This window comes from Peromyscus maniculatus, chromosome X (genome assembly GCF_049852395.1).
Source record: "Peromyscus maniculatus bairdii isolate BWxNUB_F1_BW_parent chromosome X, HU_Pman_BW_mat_3.1, whole genome shotgun sequence".
NCBI lineage: Eukaryota > Metazoa > Chordata > Mammalia > Rodentia > Cricetidae > Peromyscus > Peromyscus maniculatus.
The window spans coordinates 19,172,332-19,191,754 of record NC_134875.1 but is presented as its reverse complement, the minus strand read 5'-3'; the positions used below and the strand labels follow the sequence as shown (position 1 = coordinate 19,191,754).

Here is a 19,423-nt window from a genome sequence, read left to right as displayed (position 1 = left end):
ACTGTTTTGTTCAAAATGCTATTTTATCTTTTATTTTAAAGAAAACATTTCAAGCCAGGTGTGGTAGCACACGCCTGTGCTTCCCAGGGCTTGGAAAGCTATGATGTAAGGATCCTGTGTTAGACTAGCCTATGTTACATAGTGAGTTTTAGGTCTGAACTAAATAGTGAGGCCTTGTCTCTGCCAAACAAACAAACAACAAACAAAAACAAAAAACAAACAAAAAACCCAACTGAGCAAAATATCTCAATAATATGAAATTTCCAGGAAGAGTATGAGCTCTTTAAGGGAAGGAGACATGGTAGAAATCTTTCTGTTCCTCAGAGAACTTCTAATGGTATTCACCATACTTGTGAAGTTTAACTGACTTGAAAGGGGCATAAACAATTCTCCTATGCTCTTCAAAGCAAAGCTGCACTGTCATATGAGGCGAACAGACATTGCAACAGGGTGCTAGAAAATATTATAAATTGTATTTATTTTATCACAGCCTTTGAAATTCCTATCACACTTATTTATAATGTCTATAATACAGATTTACAATGTATACAATGATGCATAATCAATAAATATATATTCATATGCACACACATAAATGGTCAGGATTCAAGACTTTTTGATCCTGAGGTTCCAAATAAAACATTTTCAATCTTCAGTGTTCTAATGATTGATAGAAATTTGACCAAGGCAGCTGGCCAGAGAACTGTGAGCCCATAATTTCTTGAACCAGAAAGGTGAGGAATTGAGATCAATCTGGTCTCCATAGCAAGACCCTGCCTTGTGGGGAAAAGGGAAGAAAACGAGATTTAATTAACTCAAAAATCAAAGAAACTGTTTTTTTATTACTTTCTATGCACCAGATACTAAGCTTGATGGTTTACACATATTAACTCATAAGTGTCGGGAAAGTTTTATAAGGTAGGGTTATAATTCCCATGCCATAGAAGAAGGTGCTGAAGCACAGAGAGGTAGATGAAGGCCTTAAAGCAAGTTATGAGGCTAGGATCTAAAACTGCATCCGACTGAATCCAAAGCTGAAGTCTTGGGGAAGCTTTTTAACTTCACAGTGGAGTTTCAGTAATGGATGTGAACTAATCAGGCTATTGATTTCTTCTTCCATGAGTTTTGATAGGTCCCTTTCCAAAGGTGAATCACCTCAATCAGTGTATAGTTCTGTACAAGTGCCCGTATCTTTTATGCAGATACTATGTAATGGATGTCTTCCTACTAGTTATTTACCCAGGGTATTATGAAAATCAGATAGAGATTTACAAAGTAGAAAATCATCTTAAGAAAAATTAAGTAATCAAACAACATGATTATATCTGATACTTATCTCTCTTTAAAATGAAAAGAAATTATAGAGCTCTTTCTTAAAGAATTGTCTCTAATTTCTAAGGCTGAATCTAAAGTAACACATGCTTTCTGATTTTTCAGTTGTTTCTGAAAATATGACAATTCAAGAAACAAGTACAACTGTTTCACAGCAAATAGACTTAACAACTCCTTTCCAAATTACTGGGCTAAACCCACAGAAGACTGTACATCCATCCACAGTGTCATTAGAAAACATGCCTGTTTCTACAATCAATTATGCAGCCATATCTTATTCTAATACAATACCCTCACCTCTAGCAACAGTGAGTGCATCAAAAGATTTAAAGACATCTATGGCCCAGACAGCTACATTTCCAGCAGATGTCTTGTTTACTTCAACATCTATCCCTCTGTCTACCCAGAGTACATCCATTCATACTGCTACTGGCTCCATGAAAATAACTCAACACTCAAATTTAGGAAAAACAAAGACAACAAAAATGTTGGAAGTCATGGGTACTGAAACCTTTCATCCAACTACAGCTACTGATTTCTTTGACACATCTGGAATTACCAAGAATTCTATTGTATCTGAAACTTTAACAACTAAATCCCAGTCAGCTGTTGGGAATGCAACTTCATTTTTGATGACTGAGTCAACATCCATGTCTACAACATCTTGGCCCAAACACAAATCCACAGATGTTGCTACACTCCCTACCTCTAAATCTGGGCATGAACTTCTTGTATCTTCAGCTGCCAGAACTGCATCTTGGTCCACACTAGAAGAGACTTCAGCTATTAATACTGACACTGGGATTGCATCAACCTTCCCAGCAGAGTCTTTGCTTACCTCCACAGCTGCTCCTATGAGTTCTGTATTTCCTGGAAATCAGGTGGCATCTACCTTGTCAACAACTGATGCAGAAATGACATTCACAGTCCATTCAGTGTTGCCTGTGAGAACCACACCTGCCCCAAGAACAGTGAAAACAGTGTCAGTATCTACAAATTCCCAAGATGTCTTTTCACCAAGCATAGAGGATGCTATATATACCCCCAGGCCTAAAGAGACCTCTTCTATGGTCTTTTCTTCTATTACATCCTCTCCTGTAACTGGAACTCAAGGTGAACAGACAGTCATTGATACTAAGAGTACACATCTAGCCTTAACTCCCAGAACCAAACTTGTCCCTACATTGGCTGAAACTTTACTTTTCCCTACCATGGAGGGGCTAGTATACACCCAGAATACACCCACAACTGATGAGCCCATGCTTACTTTGATTTCTACTAAGTCACTTTCTACATACAATGCATCTGAATCAGGTCTCATATCTGTAACTGATAAAATTGACTATCAGTTCTTCACCAATGAGACTACTTGGACTTCTAAGCCAAATCAAATCCTGTTGACCTCTACGAATACCACCACCATACCTACATTCATGCCTAATGAAAATCTCACATCATCATTCCAAGATAGTACTACTAATATAGATAATTCATCCATGACTACTAATATAACCCTACTTGAAGCATCCACAGACAGCAAGGGTACCACCAGCTCTGATGCTGCTACAACCAGGTACACAACAGCTCTATTCAAATCAACATCCAGGTGGCTTAGTAATTTCTCCAGTGTTGCTGGAATCACATCTATAACTAGTCAGCCTGAGTCTAAACTCATTACCTTATTACTGAAAAGCAACTCTATGCCCACAGTAGCTGCAAATGAACTTTCCTCAATATCAAGGGAGACAGTTGTTCCTTTAGTGGATGTGTCTACCCTCGCTGACATTAAAGCAACCTTTTCTACTGAGAAGAGCATTTCTGGGACAACACAAATAGATACAAATGATATGAGCACATTTGGTGTTACTCTGGCCCCTCGACCAATGTCTGCAACAGCACAGAGAGTCTATACCACTGTGACAAAAGAAACCACTTCCCATCATCCTAAGGTAAAATCAACTATAGCAGCAGTAGCCGAGGTTTCTCCATTTTCAGCAATGTTGGAAGCAACAGATGAATCAGCACAAATGGTGACAGCTTCTGTCACTGTTTCCCCCTTTCCAGATAGAGAAAAATTGACGACTGCATTGGATAATGAAACTGCAACTACTGCGGTGGGAGTGAGTTGGCTTTCAACAAAATTGATGAAAAGCACATCTGAGAGTTCATATGATGACACTACAGCAACCTTTAACTTGAACCATACCTATACAGTACACCGGGCTTCGGAGACGCCTGACGGGAATTCGGCTTCATCATCCATTTCTGTGAGCACCCAGACACTCCCCAGACTTCTGGGTTCTTCAACAAGGATAATGGGAGCCACGTTTTCCACTACTCCCTCCCAGAAGACAGCTGTATCTTTGTCTGCTTGCATCTTGTCACCACAGACTGCAGCAACTCCTTCCCCAGCAACCCCTCGTCCTACTACCCACAAGTTCTCACTGCCAGTTACTGTCTCTGCTGTCACCTCTCCTGCCACCACAATGGCAGTTTTTGATGAGACCGCAGTGACCCTGTCTCAGCCTTCTACTTTGGCCAGGGACTTCACTACATCTATGCTCTCAGTTGGATCACCTCTACCAACGGTGACAATGACCACAGCAGTGTTGCCATCTGTGAGTCCAACAGCTTCCACCACCAGTGACATCATGTCTACCCACAGAGACTCACTTCATATCACTTCAGAGTTCACAGAGATCTCTTCCACAACAGCACTCACGGCAGTCTCCTCTCTGAGAGAGACTTTGGTACCCTCACTGAGACCTCCCACTCCTGTGATAACTAAGGCTATAAGCACCCTTGCCTCCATCCCAGCTGACTTAGTAAGTCCATCCATCCATACTCTTGTATGCTCAAGGCCTCCTCCTAGCAACATTACTCTTGTGGCCTCTACTTATGTTAGCTCAACTACATCTACATCAGGAACAACATCATCTGTATCTCAAGTTGAGGATTCAACTCATGCTTTTAGCTTTCCCTATACTTTTAGTAGTAGTGGAGATGTTGAAATGGCTTCTGGACCCACAGAGTCATCTACTGGTGGTGAGACCATGTCCCCCCTGACCTCTGTCAATAAGCTTACTACCTCAGTAGACACCAAATCTACCACGTATTTTGTAAACACACCCGTCTCCACCCAGTTGGCAGTTGCAACCTCTATGTTTTCTTCTGAGAATGAACAGACCAACACCTCCATGGGGAAACCTCTCAGAACTACAAGGGCGGCAGAAATTTCCCCATCCAAGAATTCCTTTATTTCGGACTCCCAGAGCACCTTCCCTTGGGAAATGACAGATACAGAATTTTCTGAGACTACAGAAATCTCTAGCCACCCAACACATTTGCCTTCGGAGATTCCACCTGGGAATCCAACTTCTGGGAATTTAACCGCATCTACTTCTGGGAGCACACAGACCACACAGACCTTGACCTCAAGTACCATAAGAGGTGTTCATGTTTCAGAAGGGTCAATTAGTCTTGAAGAAACAGCACTTCCTTCACAGCTTCAGACAATAACCAAATCTTTGTCTCCGGATAAAGAAAGGGCAAGCACCCTTTCAGAATACCCTTCCAGGACTGTGGAAACGATAGTGAGTTCCTCTCCTTTGACTCATCCAGACACAGGTCACCAGGCTACTTCACCCGGAGACACTACAGTTTCCAGGACAGCTAGAACATCACATTCTGTGCTCTCCAACACAACTCTTTCACACCTGCCTTTACTTAAAACACAACCTGAGTCGACACGGACTGCTTCTTCCACTTTGGAAAGCACACAGACTTTCCCTAAGTCCCTCTCCCCTTTCACAACTGGACCACTCCACACCAATTTTACGATGATCACTGCTAATGGGAGCACTACAGTCTTTTCGGTTCGAAATGAACCTACAAACTTGCCCGGCGAGACCTCTATGGAAACATCCACTCCTACTTACCAGATGTCTTTATTGCCACTCAGTGTCACTGCCGTCACCCCTAAAAAGGTTTCTGACACCCCTACAATACTAATGACTAAGTCTTCCCGAACAATAAACTCAGGCTATTTGAAAAGTGTCTCTATAGGTACTTCTGGGCTTAAGTCTGAGGAGCCTTCAATGCCAGTTAATGACTCTGATTTCTCAACTACAGCGGTTTCTTCTGACACTTCCACAAGACTTAGGGCATTCTTTACTTCCATGTCTTCACCTTCCCCCAAGACTACTAAAACCACCCACTCATCACCATTGAATATCACACCAGTGTCACATTCTAGACCTACTTCACAAATCACAATGGTTTCCCCTACTTTCACTAATTCAGAAGTGGTAGAGATGCCATTCAAGACTACAACTGCACCTGTTTCCTCTCCAGCAGAACTAGATTTTTCATCTATGAAAACTATTCCAACCATTATTGCGGCTGGGACAGTGACTTCAGTTATAGGCACAACTACCTCCTCTCTGTTCAGTTCTAAGAATACTGAAGCTATATCCCACATTCCAAAGACCATGTTTTCTTCGCTACTTTCAACAACCCAGCAATCACCAGAAGAAAAGGAGGCTACCACTCTGGACATATTGCCTGGGATTACCACCAGTTCCCTGTCTACTGAGAGCAGTGGTGGAGAGACAGAACCCATCAATACCTATTCTAGAACTGCCATTCCTGCAAGTGGGCTTTCATCTACACCTTCAGATAGTTTTTATACTTCCTTGAATATCCAGGTTTCCCCATCTGTGACTAACTTTAAAGGTACCCCTAGACCTCCAGAAAGTGTAAAATCCACACTGACGTATCTTTCCCGTGATACAGGAAAGATGACTTCCTTGTCAGGGAATACTTTGCTAACCAGTGAACTAACAAAGAGCAGTTCACACGTGAATACTTCTGTTTTATACCCTTCATGGACTCAACCGAGTGCAACTCCGCCTTCTTTGACATCATTTCTTTACTCAACTCATAGTACTGAGGCCAAGCTTCCTCTTACATCTCAAACTGCTGAATTTCCCACACAAGGAACAAGACTTACACCTCGTACTACCCAGTCTCTACTTACAACTTCCAGAAACACACCCAGAGGTGAAGACTCTCCGTTTCCAGTTTTCACAACTAATGTAACGACACCAAACAGAATAGAAACAGAAACTCTTCACTTTACTCCTGGGACTTTGTCAACATCTCAGATTGGTCTGGTTTCTAGAGATATTACAGCGATGCCATCAATTTTTACGTTAGAAAGCCTTCCTACTTTTGGGCTTACTGAGAATACATCATTATCAGTGTCTTCCATAGTTCTCCCTACCATGTTGGCTGCCATTTCCAGGGCTACCTCACCGACTTGGAGCTTATCTAGTCTCCCTTCAGGCTCTCTGACATCTGTATCTAATCCTCCACATTTTCTAACTTCACCTGCAGGAGAAATGGCAGAGTCCACGTTTCCAGCTTCTGACACAATAGCAACACCCTCTAACTTTACAACAGTACCCTTTTCTGACGGAAGCACCATACCCACCCAAAGCACTCCTGTAGCTACACTGGACATCATCATTGCTGACTCTCTGACTTCTCTGCCTGTATCTACAAAAACCAAAGGTGACAGTCCACACACTCCTACAGCCCTTGAATCATCACCCAGGGCTACTGTGGCTGACAACTCCTGGACTGTGTCTGAACCCAGGTCCTTTAGTAGAATGAGTATATCACCTTCTATAACCAGTCACGACCTACCTACAGGTTCTCTGTCTGTGTCTAGCCCTACAAAAACATCTGTGTGGAGTAAAGTCCCAGCTATATCAGAATCCCATACTTTAATTCCTCCTAAATCCACATTGGACTCTGTTGTGAATACAGCCACTACTACATCCATAGCTCCAGGGACCTCATTTCCATGGATGTCTGCTGAGATGACACATCCTTCTACGGCAACTGGGTCTTCACTAATCTCTTCATCTCTTAAGACAACCTGGATAGACTCCACATTTTCCTTTCTGTTTACACAAGCATCTACTTTACCAACTGCTACAGTGTCTACAGGTATTTTATTCATATATCCTTAACAGACTGTATGAACAATGAATGGCCCATTTGTTCTCCAAGTTTTCTGAAGACAAAATGAGGGGGAAGGTGCATGTATTTCTTATCTCCTTAAGGTCTTTGGCACACAAGTAGCTTGTCTAAGCACAGAACCCTAAATCCATATTTCTTGTCTTTACTTAAATAGATTACAAATGGATCTTTTCACCGAGCATGGCATTTTGAAGCATCTATTACAGTTGTTTTGTTCTTGATGTACTGACTGTGACTCCACCCATGCAAATACAGACTAGGAACATCATCTTTACCCTGTAAAAGGATCATACTGGGAGTGGGAGGGCTGGAGAGATGGCTCAGTTATTAAGAGCACTATCTGCTCTTCCAGGGGACCCTGGTTCAATTTCAAGCACCTACATGGAGCCTCAAACCCCCCCATATTACTATAGTTCCAGGAAATCTCATGCATTCTTCTGACATTCTCAAGTATGAGGTATGGACATGGTGCATAGACATACGTGTAGGCAAAACCATCAATACATGTAATAAATAAAAAAAAAGGGTCACACGCCCTTAGGTCTGATGATGCTTACCACACAACAGAAAATATGCATGTGCGCGTGCATGCGCACATACACACACACCACTACCACCACCACCACCACCACCACCACCACCACCACCACCACCACCAGCACCAACACCAATAACAAAAAACAAAACAACACACACATACACACAAACCACAATTTTATCATTGTAATTTGCTTTTTGAATTCCTCCTGTGTAGGTCTGAGCCCTCTCTAATCCCTACATCTAACTGACTAGAAATACTTACCCATAGGTAGGGGGTATCTGACATCCATATTGTTCAAATTTGAATGGTTCTACAACTTTTAAAACATTTACTTAACTTATTTCATTTTTATTATTTTTATATTACTTTATATGTACGAGTATTTTGCTTGCATGTATATATCTTCATGACATGATTGCCTGGTGCTCAAAGAGGCCAGAAAAAGGTGTTGGATCCCCTGGAAATAGAGTTACAGGTGATTGTGAGCCACCATATGGGTGCTGGGAACTGAACATAGGTCCTCTGCAAAAGCAGCAAAAGCCCTTAACCACTGAGTCATTTCTCCACCCCCTATTTGTTTATTTATTTTATGTGTGTATGTGTGTGGGCATGTATATAACTGTGTCCTTGTGGAGGAAGGTGGACTACTTGTGGAAGCCATTTCCACCTTCTATTCCTCTATTTCCACCATATGAGTCCCAAGAATTGAACTCAGCTCATTGGATCATCAAGCTTGGTAGCAAGTACTTTTATTTGCTGATCCATTTCCCTGGCTTGGACCTGTAACTCTTAAGATTCTAAAATAAGCCAGGAGGTTGTGGCTCATGCCTTTAATCCCAGCACTTGAGAGGCAGAGCCGGGCGGATCTCTGTGAGTTTGAGGCCAGCCTGGTCTACAGTGTGAGGTCCAGGACAGGCACCAAAACTACACAGAGAAACCCTGTCTCAAAAACAAAACAAAACAAAAACAAAAACAAAAAAGGAAGAAAGATTCTAAAATAAATATACTGTAAGACAAGATCAAGAGGAACATAAAGAGAGAAAACTCTGAAGGAGAAAGAAGGCAGTGAGGAGAAAACAATTACTTTCTCGGGACAAAAGATCTTAAAACAGCATTTAGTGTGGCTATTCAATGAGCTAGAAATCTGTTGGCCAATAAAAGTACAGAATTTAGGGGATTTGCAGCAAGTCTGTGTAGAAACTTCGTTGAAACCCGGCAAAATGGCCACATAATCAAAGCAAAGATGGGATGGTAGCACCTTGCATGTTTTGCTCTTGGTTATGTAGCCCCAAATGCCAGTTCTTGATGTTAAACTAAGCAAAATTTAGGAATGAAAATAAATCATTGTTTTGTTTGCTTTACAATGGAGAGCACTTCTGATCAAATTTTGAGGAATCAAAGCCGGGCGGTGGTGGCGCACGCCTTTAATCCCAGCACTCGGGAGGCAGAGCCAGGCGGATCTCTGTGAGTTCGAGGCCAGCCTGGGCTACCAAGTGAGTTCCAGGAAAGGCGCAAAGCTACACAGAGAAACCCTGTCTCGAAAAATCAAAAAAAAAAAAAATTGAGGAATCAGATACCTTGATGTAAATAACAAAAATTAATCTATTTATTTTTCATTCCAGTTTCCTTCTATAATACCAAAATGAGCTTCTCTGTCTTTGATGAAGAGCCAAGAGTCCTCATTACTACTGTTATTCATGAATTTACAAAAGATTGGGTAAAATGCTCTTTTAAATATTTATGGTACTTGTTGAATACACATGACCAAGACTGGGTAGATTGAAGGTAGACTCCCTTTTCTACTGATAATCCATTTCACAGATAATCAGTTTAGATTGTTTTCACTGCACATGTATTTACTCTGTAGGCAACACTCTGAAGATGTATGTAAGTTCTTTCATAGTAGCAGTGTTGAAAGCTTTTATGAGCTTTTATTATTTTTATTTGTTGAGATATATACATTTCCCTCCAGAGAGACAAATTCTGAGTCATTGCCAAATTTTCCCAGCTGGGGAAAATAGAGCCGTGATGACAAAGTCTATGACATAGTGTTCATGTAGATTCATTTTCTGTACTTTGTTTTTTGTTTGTCTACAACACAGTAAATAGTTTACTTGTCCTTAATTTTTTTGATAATAAAACTAATGCATACTGTGCAGTTGAAGTTTATATGAAGACACCTAAAACAGACAACCCCTGTCCTCTACTGCTCCTCTTAATAAGTTAAGGTATATTCTATGAGATTTTTCTATATAGTTATGGGGGTGTGTTCTTTCAGAAAAAGAGTTGATATCATACTAATTATGTCTCTCTCCCTTTAACTCGATTCCTTGCCAGTTAGTTACCTGTGGGACTTTTTCAATTCTGGGGAGCAAACCCAAATCCTTGTACAGACTTGGCAAACATCTTACCAGTGATGAACACCAGTAACACTTGACTATGTATCTCTGAGCACATTTGTGGTAGTGGAAAAAGCTCTGCCTTTTACAATTTAGTAAGCTTTTACTGTATGTCTGTAACAGAGATTTTCATTTCATTTTCAAATCTAGATGTCTATTAGTAGGCTTTTAGGTTGTTTATATATTTTCTCTCTTTTAAATAGTGACAAAACAATGTTCTTCCAACTATTTTAAAGACCCCTGAATATAGGATTAGTTTTTAAGTTTTTAATCACTGGATCAAATGTCATGAACGTTTTACATTTTAAAAGTTATCATCAAATGGTCTTCATGTAGGTAACAGCTCCAATGTGCACCTTAGGCCCGGCAGTGAATGATCATATTGGTTTTCCTGTTCTCCATTAGCACTTATGTTCAAGTGTGTATGACCCAATTCTAAGTGCTCGAAAATAGTGTCTGGGAGTGTTCAGGCTGCCTTACAAAGCTACACTTTAAAACAACCATTTGTAATCTCTCAGTTCTGGATGGGAGTCAGGGTGGGGTAGAAGCTTCCTGGGACAGTGTGAGGAGACTTAGATTTGGATGAGATTTGCTGTGCCTCAAATGGTGTTTCTTCTGCGCACACGTATCTCGGCTTTCTCTTTGTCGTCTTATAAGCAGAACAATTCTTATTGGATTTGGGCTCGACCTTTCACTTTAGTCACCCCCTAACGGCTCTATAGACAAATTCGATCACATTGCAGATTGGGGCTTCCATATTTGAAGTTAAGTTGGAGGGCTCCTTAGCTCCTAAAAATGTGTAAAAAAAACAAACAAACAACAACAACAAAAAAAAAAATCAGAGCCGGTTTGGAAACGTTGGGTTCACTGAAATGACAGCTGCAGCTCACGTTGTCCCAAGGGACTTCCTTGACTTAAAAATGGAAGAGAGGCCACACAAACACTGACCATCCCCCCCTTTTTTTCTGCTTTTTGCTTTTACAGTTAAATTTTATGTTTCAAAACAGCGAATTTTCTCTTGCTGACTTGGCTATTCAAATCAAAAGCAGGTATGTAAATGGCATCTTCTGTGAGTTGAAGGGAAATAGAGGGACCACCTGGGTCTGTGAGCTTCCCCTGTTGATATCTAGGAATGAAGAACACATTTGTCTCACTGTAGGTAAAACCAATGGAAGAACAAAAGAAAAGAAAAGAATATAGAGAGTTAAGCAGTGAATCAGACTCGTTGGCAGCATCTTGCTCTCAGTGTAACAAATCCAGTATCAGGAGGGTGAAAATGCACTCACGTGAGAAAGGCCTCGCCCCTCTAGAAAGCCTCTGATCCTAGGGCTCAGATGCCTCGCACCAAGTGCCACCTCAGAACACTGTCCCAGGTGGCTGCCCCTCCATGTGACTGCCTACTTTCTCTCACGTGTTCAAACCAAGATAGGTTTGCGAAGGATTATTTATGAATGAAGATTATCATTGGTTATTGTCTCAGTTTGGGCTACCGTAGCGATACAGACTGCAGACTAGCTGGTTGCAGCCACAGCAACTGTTTTCCTCACAGGTTGGGAGGATGTGAAATCAGTGTGGTTGGATCCCGAGGAAGGACCGTCTTGAGTCTCCACAGGCTAGGGGGCACAGATAGGAAGCACTCTGTCTTTACATAAGATGTTCACTAGTTCACAAATGCTCTTCATGGGGGCTCCACCCTTGTTGCTAACTACCTTCCAAAGAGCTCATCATCTAGTATCATCTCATTAGACTTCAACATAAGAATTTTGACTAGACACCCCCCAAAAAGATGGAAAGCAAACAGGAGATATTTGGAGTCTCCAATATTGTTTTACAAGTCACATGTTGTTTTTATTCAATGTAAAAGTAACGTTGCCACTGTAAAATCTATGTAGAATTAATGTATAGAAATCTCTGACATGAATATGGAAAATCTATAAAGCCCACGTTTTTCCTACCCTTTGAAGAATACCTGTACCATATATTCCTCTAGTTTTTAAAATGTATTTAGTAAGAGACTTCCTAGTCTACATACTGTTTAAGAACTTTCTTTTCTTGTTTCATAATAAATCATGTACATCTTCTATGTCATAATATAAAAGTTACTTTTCTTCTTCTTCTTCTTCTTCTTCTTTTTTTTTTTTTTGACACAGTGTCTCACTGTGTAGCTCTGACTGTCCTGGAACTTGCTATGTAGACTCAGGCTGGGCTCAAACTCATAGAGATCTACTAACTTTGCTCAGAGGTAGTGGAATTGAAGGCATGCACCATCATCTTGAGCTTAGCTGATTCACTTTAATGTAATGATTACATAGATATTTGAGTAATTCCCACCACTGTACACGTATTCTTTAACGCACTGCTGCTGAGCAAGTCTCAGCACCACTTTAGTATGCAAATAATGACGAAGCCCATTTCAAGGGTCCCCTTGGAGTCCCAGCACAGTTGGAATTATGCTACCTCACACCTGTCATTAGCCTTACCTTGTAATCCATGCATTTGGTGCTACATTTCATTTTCTATAATTTTGTGATGCTTTCGATACAGAAAGACTTCTGAAGAAGAGATGGACATGTACAGACATATTGTAAGTAATTTTTCAAAATGAACCTACTTGTGACCCATTCTGAAAATGATTAGCCATAAGTAAGTAGCTCTTTTTCCTAGGAGTATATTACCAGGCAAGTTCAGTGGAGAAAGCTGAGGGTCAAATTATTTCCTTTAGGATTGGCACAAGGACCTATCAAGAAAGCAACCCTGTTTCTTCTAAAACTACCATGTGGCAGCATTTTGGGGAAGATTTTGTGGGCAGGGTGTGTGGAGGGACTTAGGAATCATAAATAATAGTATTATTTCTTGATTGTGGACACATCTCACAGAAAAGCCTTACTCTGCCAAGATGCAATTGTTTGTAAGTCTGCAATTCGCCTCACAAATCTAAGCCCCTCCTCTAGTATGTATTTGTAGTTAGAGCACAGCAGATAAGCTCCCATCTTCTTCGACCCTGATTCCAGTACTTATTTCAGCTCCTCAGAACTGTGCAGTGGTACACTCAAAAATGGTTAGAAAGCACACAGCTTTTTAAGGCATTTAAATATGAGATAAATATTTTGACTACATAAACTACAGTAAATCCAATAGTTCGTTCTAAGTCATCTGCCATCATTTAAAATACTTGCTATAAACAGCTGTCAGAATTTAAAAATGCAACATACAATATGACTGAAATATAACTAAGACAATTTAACTGAAATTTCTGTAAATACTATGTGTAAAAGCTCTCATGTGGTAATTTGCTAAAGCTCCTAGTTCCTTCACATTCTGACTGTGGGAACTGGGGCAAACGAATCAACCTCTCCGTGCCTCTCTTTCCTTATTTGTTACACATACAGAACTAACCAATCTCTATTAAGTGCTAACTCAGCTTAGGATGATTAAACAGTTTATGTTTATCTTCACTACCATGTCAGTATCCAGAAGGCTTGGATTGGGATGCTGAGTAGATCATTAACATCCCCGAGAGTCAGCTGTTTCGTCTAGAAAGTGGAGTGACAGTCCATGTATTATCCACTCTTCAGGCTTGGTTTGAAGATTAAACACATTAGTGTGCTTTAGGGATATTTGAAGAAGGCAGTGGTTGTGTGAATGTAAAGAATAATTATGATTTTCTTGTTAATGATAAGCCCTCTATTTAAATTTGATATTTGTTCAAAGATTTCAGTGACTGTGTCCTTTTTTTTTTCTGCATGGATTGGAACAGAAAAAAGGTCAAGGAATTGCTACAATTTTTCATATACCATACAGGTAGGAGATAAGTTTATTCATAGCTGGTACATTTAGTTCTTATTTGCCTTCTTTTTAATTCTGTATGTGCAATGTGCAGCCTTTTGGTGGGAGTTGTCAGAAGGAGATCAAAGTACCTGGTGGTTATTTCATAGCTGCTGTAATTAAACTTTTGTATTCACAGGCTAAGTAGTTTCCATTGGTCATAGCATAGTCTTAGCAGCCTGTCTGCTGCCTCTTTATAGGAAAAGGAAATGGGGTCCAAAGTAGTTGTAATTTCGGATGGGGAAATAAAAAGTTTGTTATGGTCAATAATGTCAATGACATGCTGAGAAAACAATGACAACCCCATGGAAAACACCCCAGATAGTGTTCACACTCATGGGCCAGATCCTCTTGGAACAATGGCTATTGCTTGTCTGTTTGATACACACCATGAAGGACATAGGGCCAAAGAAGGCTCAGGAAGAGATTATTGACATGTCCAAGGTGCTGAACTGAGGGTCATCTGTAAGCAAGGAGGAGAGGTTCAAACAGCCGAGTCCTCTTTATAGTGGAAGTATGAACTCAGAGAAGATGGGCTCCAATCAGAAGTGGTAGGATGAGTGTAGGTCAGGGAAGGGATAGGAATTCTTTTGATTTGCCATATGGAGAAATTTGACATAAAGGCCAGGGCATCTAACTTCCTACAACTGTTAGGAAGCTCAGTGCAAAAACTATGTGCAAAATGCTATGTGAAAAAATGGAAATGGAAAAAAGAAGTAGGCAAGTTTGTGAGTCTGAAATATTTTCACCTGTATAATACTAGAGCAATTTAGAATATTAAAAGACCTTATTGTAGAGATTGAGGTCAGGGACTGCTCTATTCTTTATGACATTTTAGTGGATAAAAATGCTTTGTAGATTTTGTAGGAAATGTTTTCTCCCTAAGCTTCAGTTCTCTCATCTGTAGAGTGGGAATCATAACATCACTACTTCATAAGGTTTTTGTGAGAATTAAATGAATCAAAACATGTGGAGCAAGAACTCCATAATTGTTAGCTATCTTTATCATCTTTATTAGTCTTTTATAAAACTAAGCCTTCAGTAGAACACTTCTGTATAGACTAATTGGACATGTGCCTATCTGCCCTATTGCAGTAATGATGAATAAATTGAAGGGCCAGAACGATAAAAGGTTTTCTCTGAAATAATAACTCCTGAGTACTCTGTCTTCCCTATTAATTATTACAAACTCCTAGAGAAATCTCCTGGCTAGGTAATTCAACATATTACAAATGTTGTAGACCATTCTTTTGAAAATGGGTTTTGAGTTGTTCTTTTTGGATGGATGCAAGAAAATTTATTAGAATATTTTCCTATACTGTCTTTCATCATTTCTCAACATCTATCACTTAGTGGCTATACAATATTTAATACTTATGGCCTACCAATGAGGGCAACTCTATAGAATTTCAGCAACACTGGCCAAATTGTGCACTGTTGACCTGACTGCAGTGTTTCTTTTCTTTTCTTTTTTTGCCTTGTTTGTAGTTGTGCCTGTTGGGTCATTATAAAAGCCAACTCCTCTTTGGAATCAGGGGAACTGATCAGCAGGATCCGAACAAAGATACACGGGAACCTCACCCATGCAAACTTCACACAAGATCAATTGACTCTACTGGTAAAGTCTGACCGTGTTGTAGTGGAAAAGCTAGGTAATGCTTTTGGCAGGGTACTTCAGTATGAGTGCACTTTTCTTAATATAAAACTCATAGGGAATATACTGTAAAGGTGCTTAAGTTCAAAGGGAAGGAAAGATTTATTATTTATTTATTTTTAGACAAGGTTTCTGTTTGTATCCCAGGGTGGTTGGGAACTCATTATATAACCCAAGTAAGTCTTTAACTCATTGAAACCCTCCTACCTCAGGTTCTGCAACATAAGTGTTGGATGCTGGGCTTACAGGTATGAGTCACTGTGCCCAGTTGAGAAGTCATCTTTCCACGTAAACTTATGCCCACATGTGCTGATGACTCTTCTACCTTTAAGAGCTTATAAATGAATAACAGAGACTTTACAAGGGACTATTGGTCAGCTGTGAATATCAACAGTGGCTGGTCTAGGAGTAGTGTGAGAGGATTGCCTCTCTAGTATGAAAACTTGGAGACATGGGGGGGTGGGCTTTGTCATTACACACAATACATGCCCTATAGGTAATTGCTAATTTATTGACTGATTCAGCCAACCTATTCATCTTAGGAAATGATCTGGGAACTGTCCCAGATTTCCCTCATGGACGTTTTCTTTTCTAATTAGGAAAGCTTCAGTGGTAAAAGAGAAAGACTACCAGGCCACTGCACCTCCTCCTTGCCATTGCTGCCAGCTTTGTCCCTTTCCCCAGTAGACTGCTGTAAAAACTTTGAGTTAACACACGTGCATTAGAACGGACTGTCCTTGGCAGCAAGCTAATTAAAGAGCAGAGATTGTGCTTGCACAAGGTTAGAGTGGGATGGAGGCAGAGAAGAGTGGAGGCCACAGTCAGAGCCCACCATGTAAATAACACTAATCAGTGTGTCCTGGAAGTGAGAAGGAGGTGAGTTTCTTGCTTGCTCATAGAGAAGACTAGACAGATCTGGCTGGCTCACTTTTTCGGTCACTGTCACTATCTAAGGGAAAATGTCAAGAGTCAGGATCATAGATGCAGTAAGCACTCTGTAAGGACTGGGGACTTTCACATAGACTTAGCTTAGACCACATCTCTCTTAATGTGACAAGGCCTGGTAGCAAAAGTGTGGCTCAGCAGCCTTCAATGGGGGAGTTTCAGTCTTATCCTTCAGCACTGTCAGCAGAGACATCGTGGCCCTGGGTGTATTGGTCATGGCAGGCATACTGATTTTATTGACACCAAGTCCACCTGAGACCACTAAGAAGGAGATGACTACCATGGGGAAGAGATGTCTGTCCACAGTCTCCTAGGTTACAAAGCAAAATGATAACAACAGTGCATACTTCGGAAGAAAGGCAATCAGCAGACAGGCACTCCAGATGTGTTATTTTAGTATCCATTCTGTGGTTTGATTTTTTCCCCCAATGTATATCTAGCACTTTAAAAATCACTTTCCAAATTTCATTATATACATCAAAGAATTTTTAAAAATGGGAAAAAGCAACCCCACCCTCATCAATGGGTGGTTCTAATGAAAAGGACTAATCTTGAGGTACACTGAAAGGCTTATTTAAACAAAAGTTGAATTTAAAACTGGTTTCCATGAAGCTTAGTTTAAATGTCCTGGTTGAAATGGTTCCCTCTTGTATATGCTGATGGTCGTATGCAGGGTAATAAGGATGGGTCATAATGGATGTTCATGATACTTTTAAGTGCCTTTTGCCCTTGAAAATGTTGCATACATTTTTCTCTATAGAGCCAGGAAAATGTGAAGCAGATGAAACACCCTCAAAATACAAAGGGACATATAAGTGGCCATTAACTGACCCTACTGAGACAGCCCAAGTAAGGTGCATTAAAAATGAGAATAGGAACATCACAAGAATCTGGTATGTATCTGTGAGGTTCCAAATGCTAGTTTATATGCACCAAGGTCTGCTCCTTTTGGGGGGTGTTTCTATGTCATTCTTTTTAGACCCTCTCCTTCACTCCAACTGCCAATCCTTTCTCTTTCTTTCACCCTTTAGAGTTAAACATGCACATATGATATAGTACAAATTTCAAGAGGACAAAAGAAAAAACTCACCCACAACCATACCACCTCAACATAGCTGTTATTAGGTTGGCATGTATTTGTTTTGTCTCCCCCAAGCCTCAATCTTGCCCTTCTCTGTATGTCTTTAAGTTTTCTGTAGTGGTAACCATGGTTTACATACCAATAATGTAATTTACCCTTTCATTCAATAGTTGATCAAACATTTCCATGCTTTGCATTCATCTTTTTAATGATCAATTCGAAGCCAGCCTCAGCTGCTATCTCGCTGATGGGCCATCATAATTTACTCCATCACTCTTGTATTGTTCAGTTTATCATTTTCCCTTTTAAAATCATCAGGCTTCTTTTCTTACTCTCCGCTGTTAATGGTGTATGCCAAATAACTTAAATGGGCAGAACAGAGGGGCAGCAGGTTTCAACAGAGGCTTAAAAGCACTGGTAGAAAGTCACATCTCTGACTGTATCATACCCACCCCTGCTCTCATCTAATGAGTCAACAAAGCAAGCAACTTTGGCAGCCACAGCCAGAGCTCACACAGAGCCTCTCCTTTGCAGCACACTCCTTGGTACCAACCCTTTACTAGCTCTTGCCTACAATTAGAGCTGTCTCCATGCTTTCTCACAGTCCACTACTCCCCGAGCCCAATTCACTATGCTGCCAGCATGATTTTCCGAAGTCTGGCTGCTACCGTGGCAGACTTTTGTTAAAGAACAGAGTCCAAACCTCTAGCACAGTCATCAAGACAGCAGGTTGCCTTTCCTGTCATTGCTTGGCTCCATCCCTTCACCATGCACTCTAGCCGAAGAGATAATTTGTTATTGTAGACATGACGGCCACTTCTTTGTGTCTCTTTCTCTGGCTGGTGGCAGCAGGGAGGTATATGGCCTTTCTGTGCCAGGCTTAGCTCACTTTAAATGCTGAAAAGTCTCCTTAACCAGACATGAGTGTTTTGTACCTGTAGTCACATAACTCCAAGAGCCAAGACGGGAGAATTGCTGGGAGTCTGAGATTAGCTAGCACTCCTTAGGAAGTTCCAGAACAGCCTGGTTTACAGAGTAAGACCCTGTTTTAAAACAAAAACAAACAACAAACAACCCCCCAACAAACAAGCCCACCAAAACCAAAACTCACCACTGTCACCACAACAAACACATACAAAGAAAGGAAGAAAGAACGGAAGGAAGGAAGGAAGGAAGGAAGGAAGGAAGGAAGGAAGGAAGGAAGGAAGTTTTTCTTGTGTGGTGTTTTGATAGATTCAATTTCGTTTATGCAACCCTTTCTTATGCTTTGCACAAGTCAGAGTGTAAGATCACTCAATTCCAAGCTCCTAGTGAGGTCCAAGACCCTGCCCTGTTTGTCTATGCCTCCTCCTCCTATCCCTAGAGTCTGTGAGTGCTCAGTGAGTGCACTGGCTGACTTGAACTGGCCTGAAGTAGACGAGGCATCGATAGTGAGGGACAGTGAACTACAGAGGGTCTTTAACCATTTGGAGACATGTACTCTGTGGAGACAAGACTGTATTCCAACAGGAATTTCTCTTTAAAAAAGGCAAGAGAGGCAAGTGAAGGGAAGGAGTCATATCTAGAGGAGCAAAGCCTCTTCACTGATTCTTGGTGAG

General features: G+C 40.8%; 1 protein-coding gene across 1 annotated transcript in view; it reads left to right on the top strand.

Annotated features, from left to right (window-relative positions):
* The window catches only part of Adgrg4 (adhesion G protein-coupled receptor G4), an 87,341-nt gene that overhangs the window by 19,427 nt on the left and 48,491 nt on the right, over positions 1 to 19,423 (top strand). Inside the window, exons 2-8 of the mRNA XM_042269267.2 lie at positions 1,438 to 7,347; positions 9,544 to 9,638; positions 11,305 to 11,369; positions 12,865 to 12,903; positions 14,068 to 14,121; positions 15,634 to 15,797; positions 17,505 to 17,637. Of these exons, the coding sequence (XP_042125201.1) occupies positions 1,438 to 7,347; positions 9,544 to 9,638; positions 11,305 to 11,369; positions 12,865 to 12,903; positions 14,068 to 14,121; positions 15,634 to 15,797; positions 17,505 to 17,637 (6,460 nt within the window). The remainder of the gene's footprint in view (positions 1 to 1,437; positions 7,348 to 9,543; positions 9,639 to 11,304; positions 11,370 to 12,864; positions 12,904 to 14,067; positions 14,122 to 15,633; positions 15,798 to 17,504; positions 17,638 to 19,423) is intronic.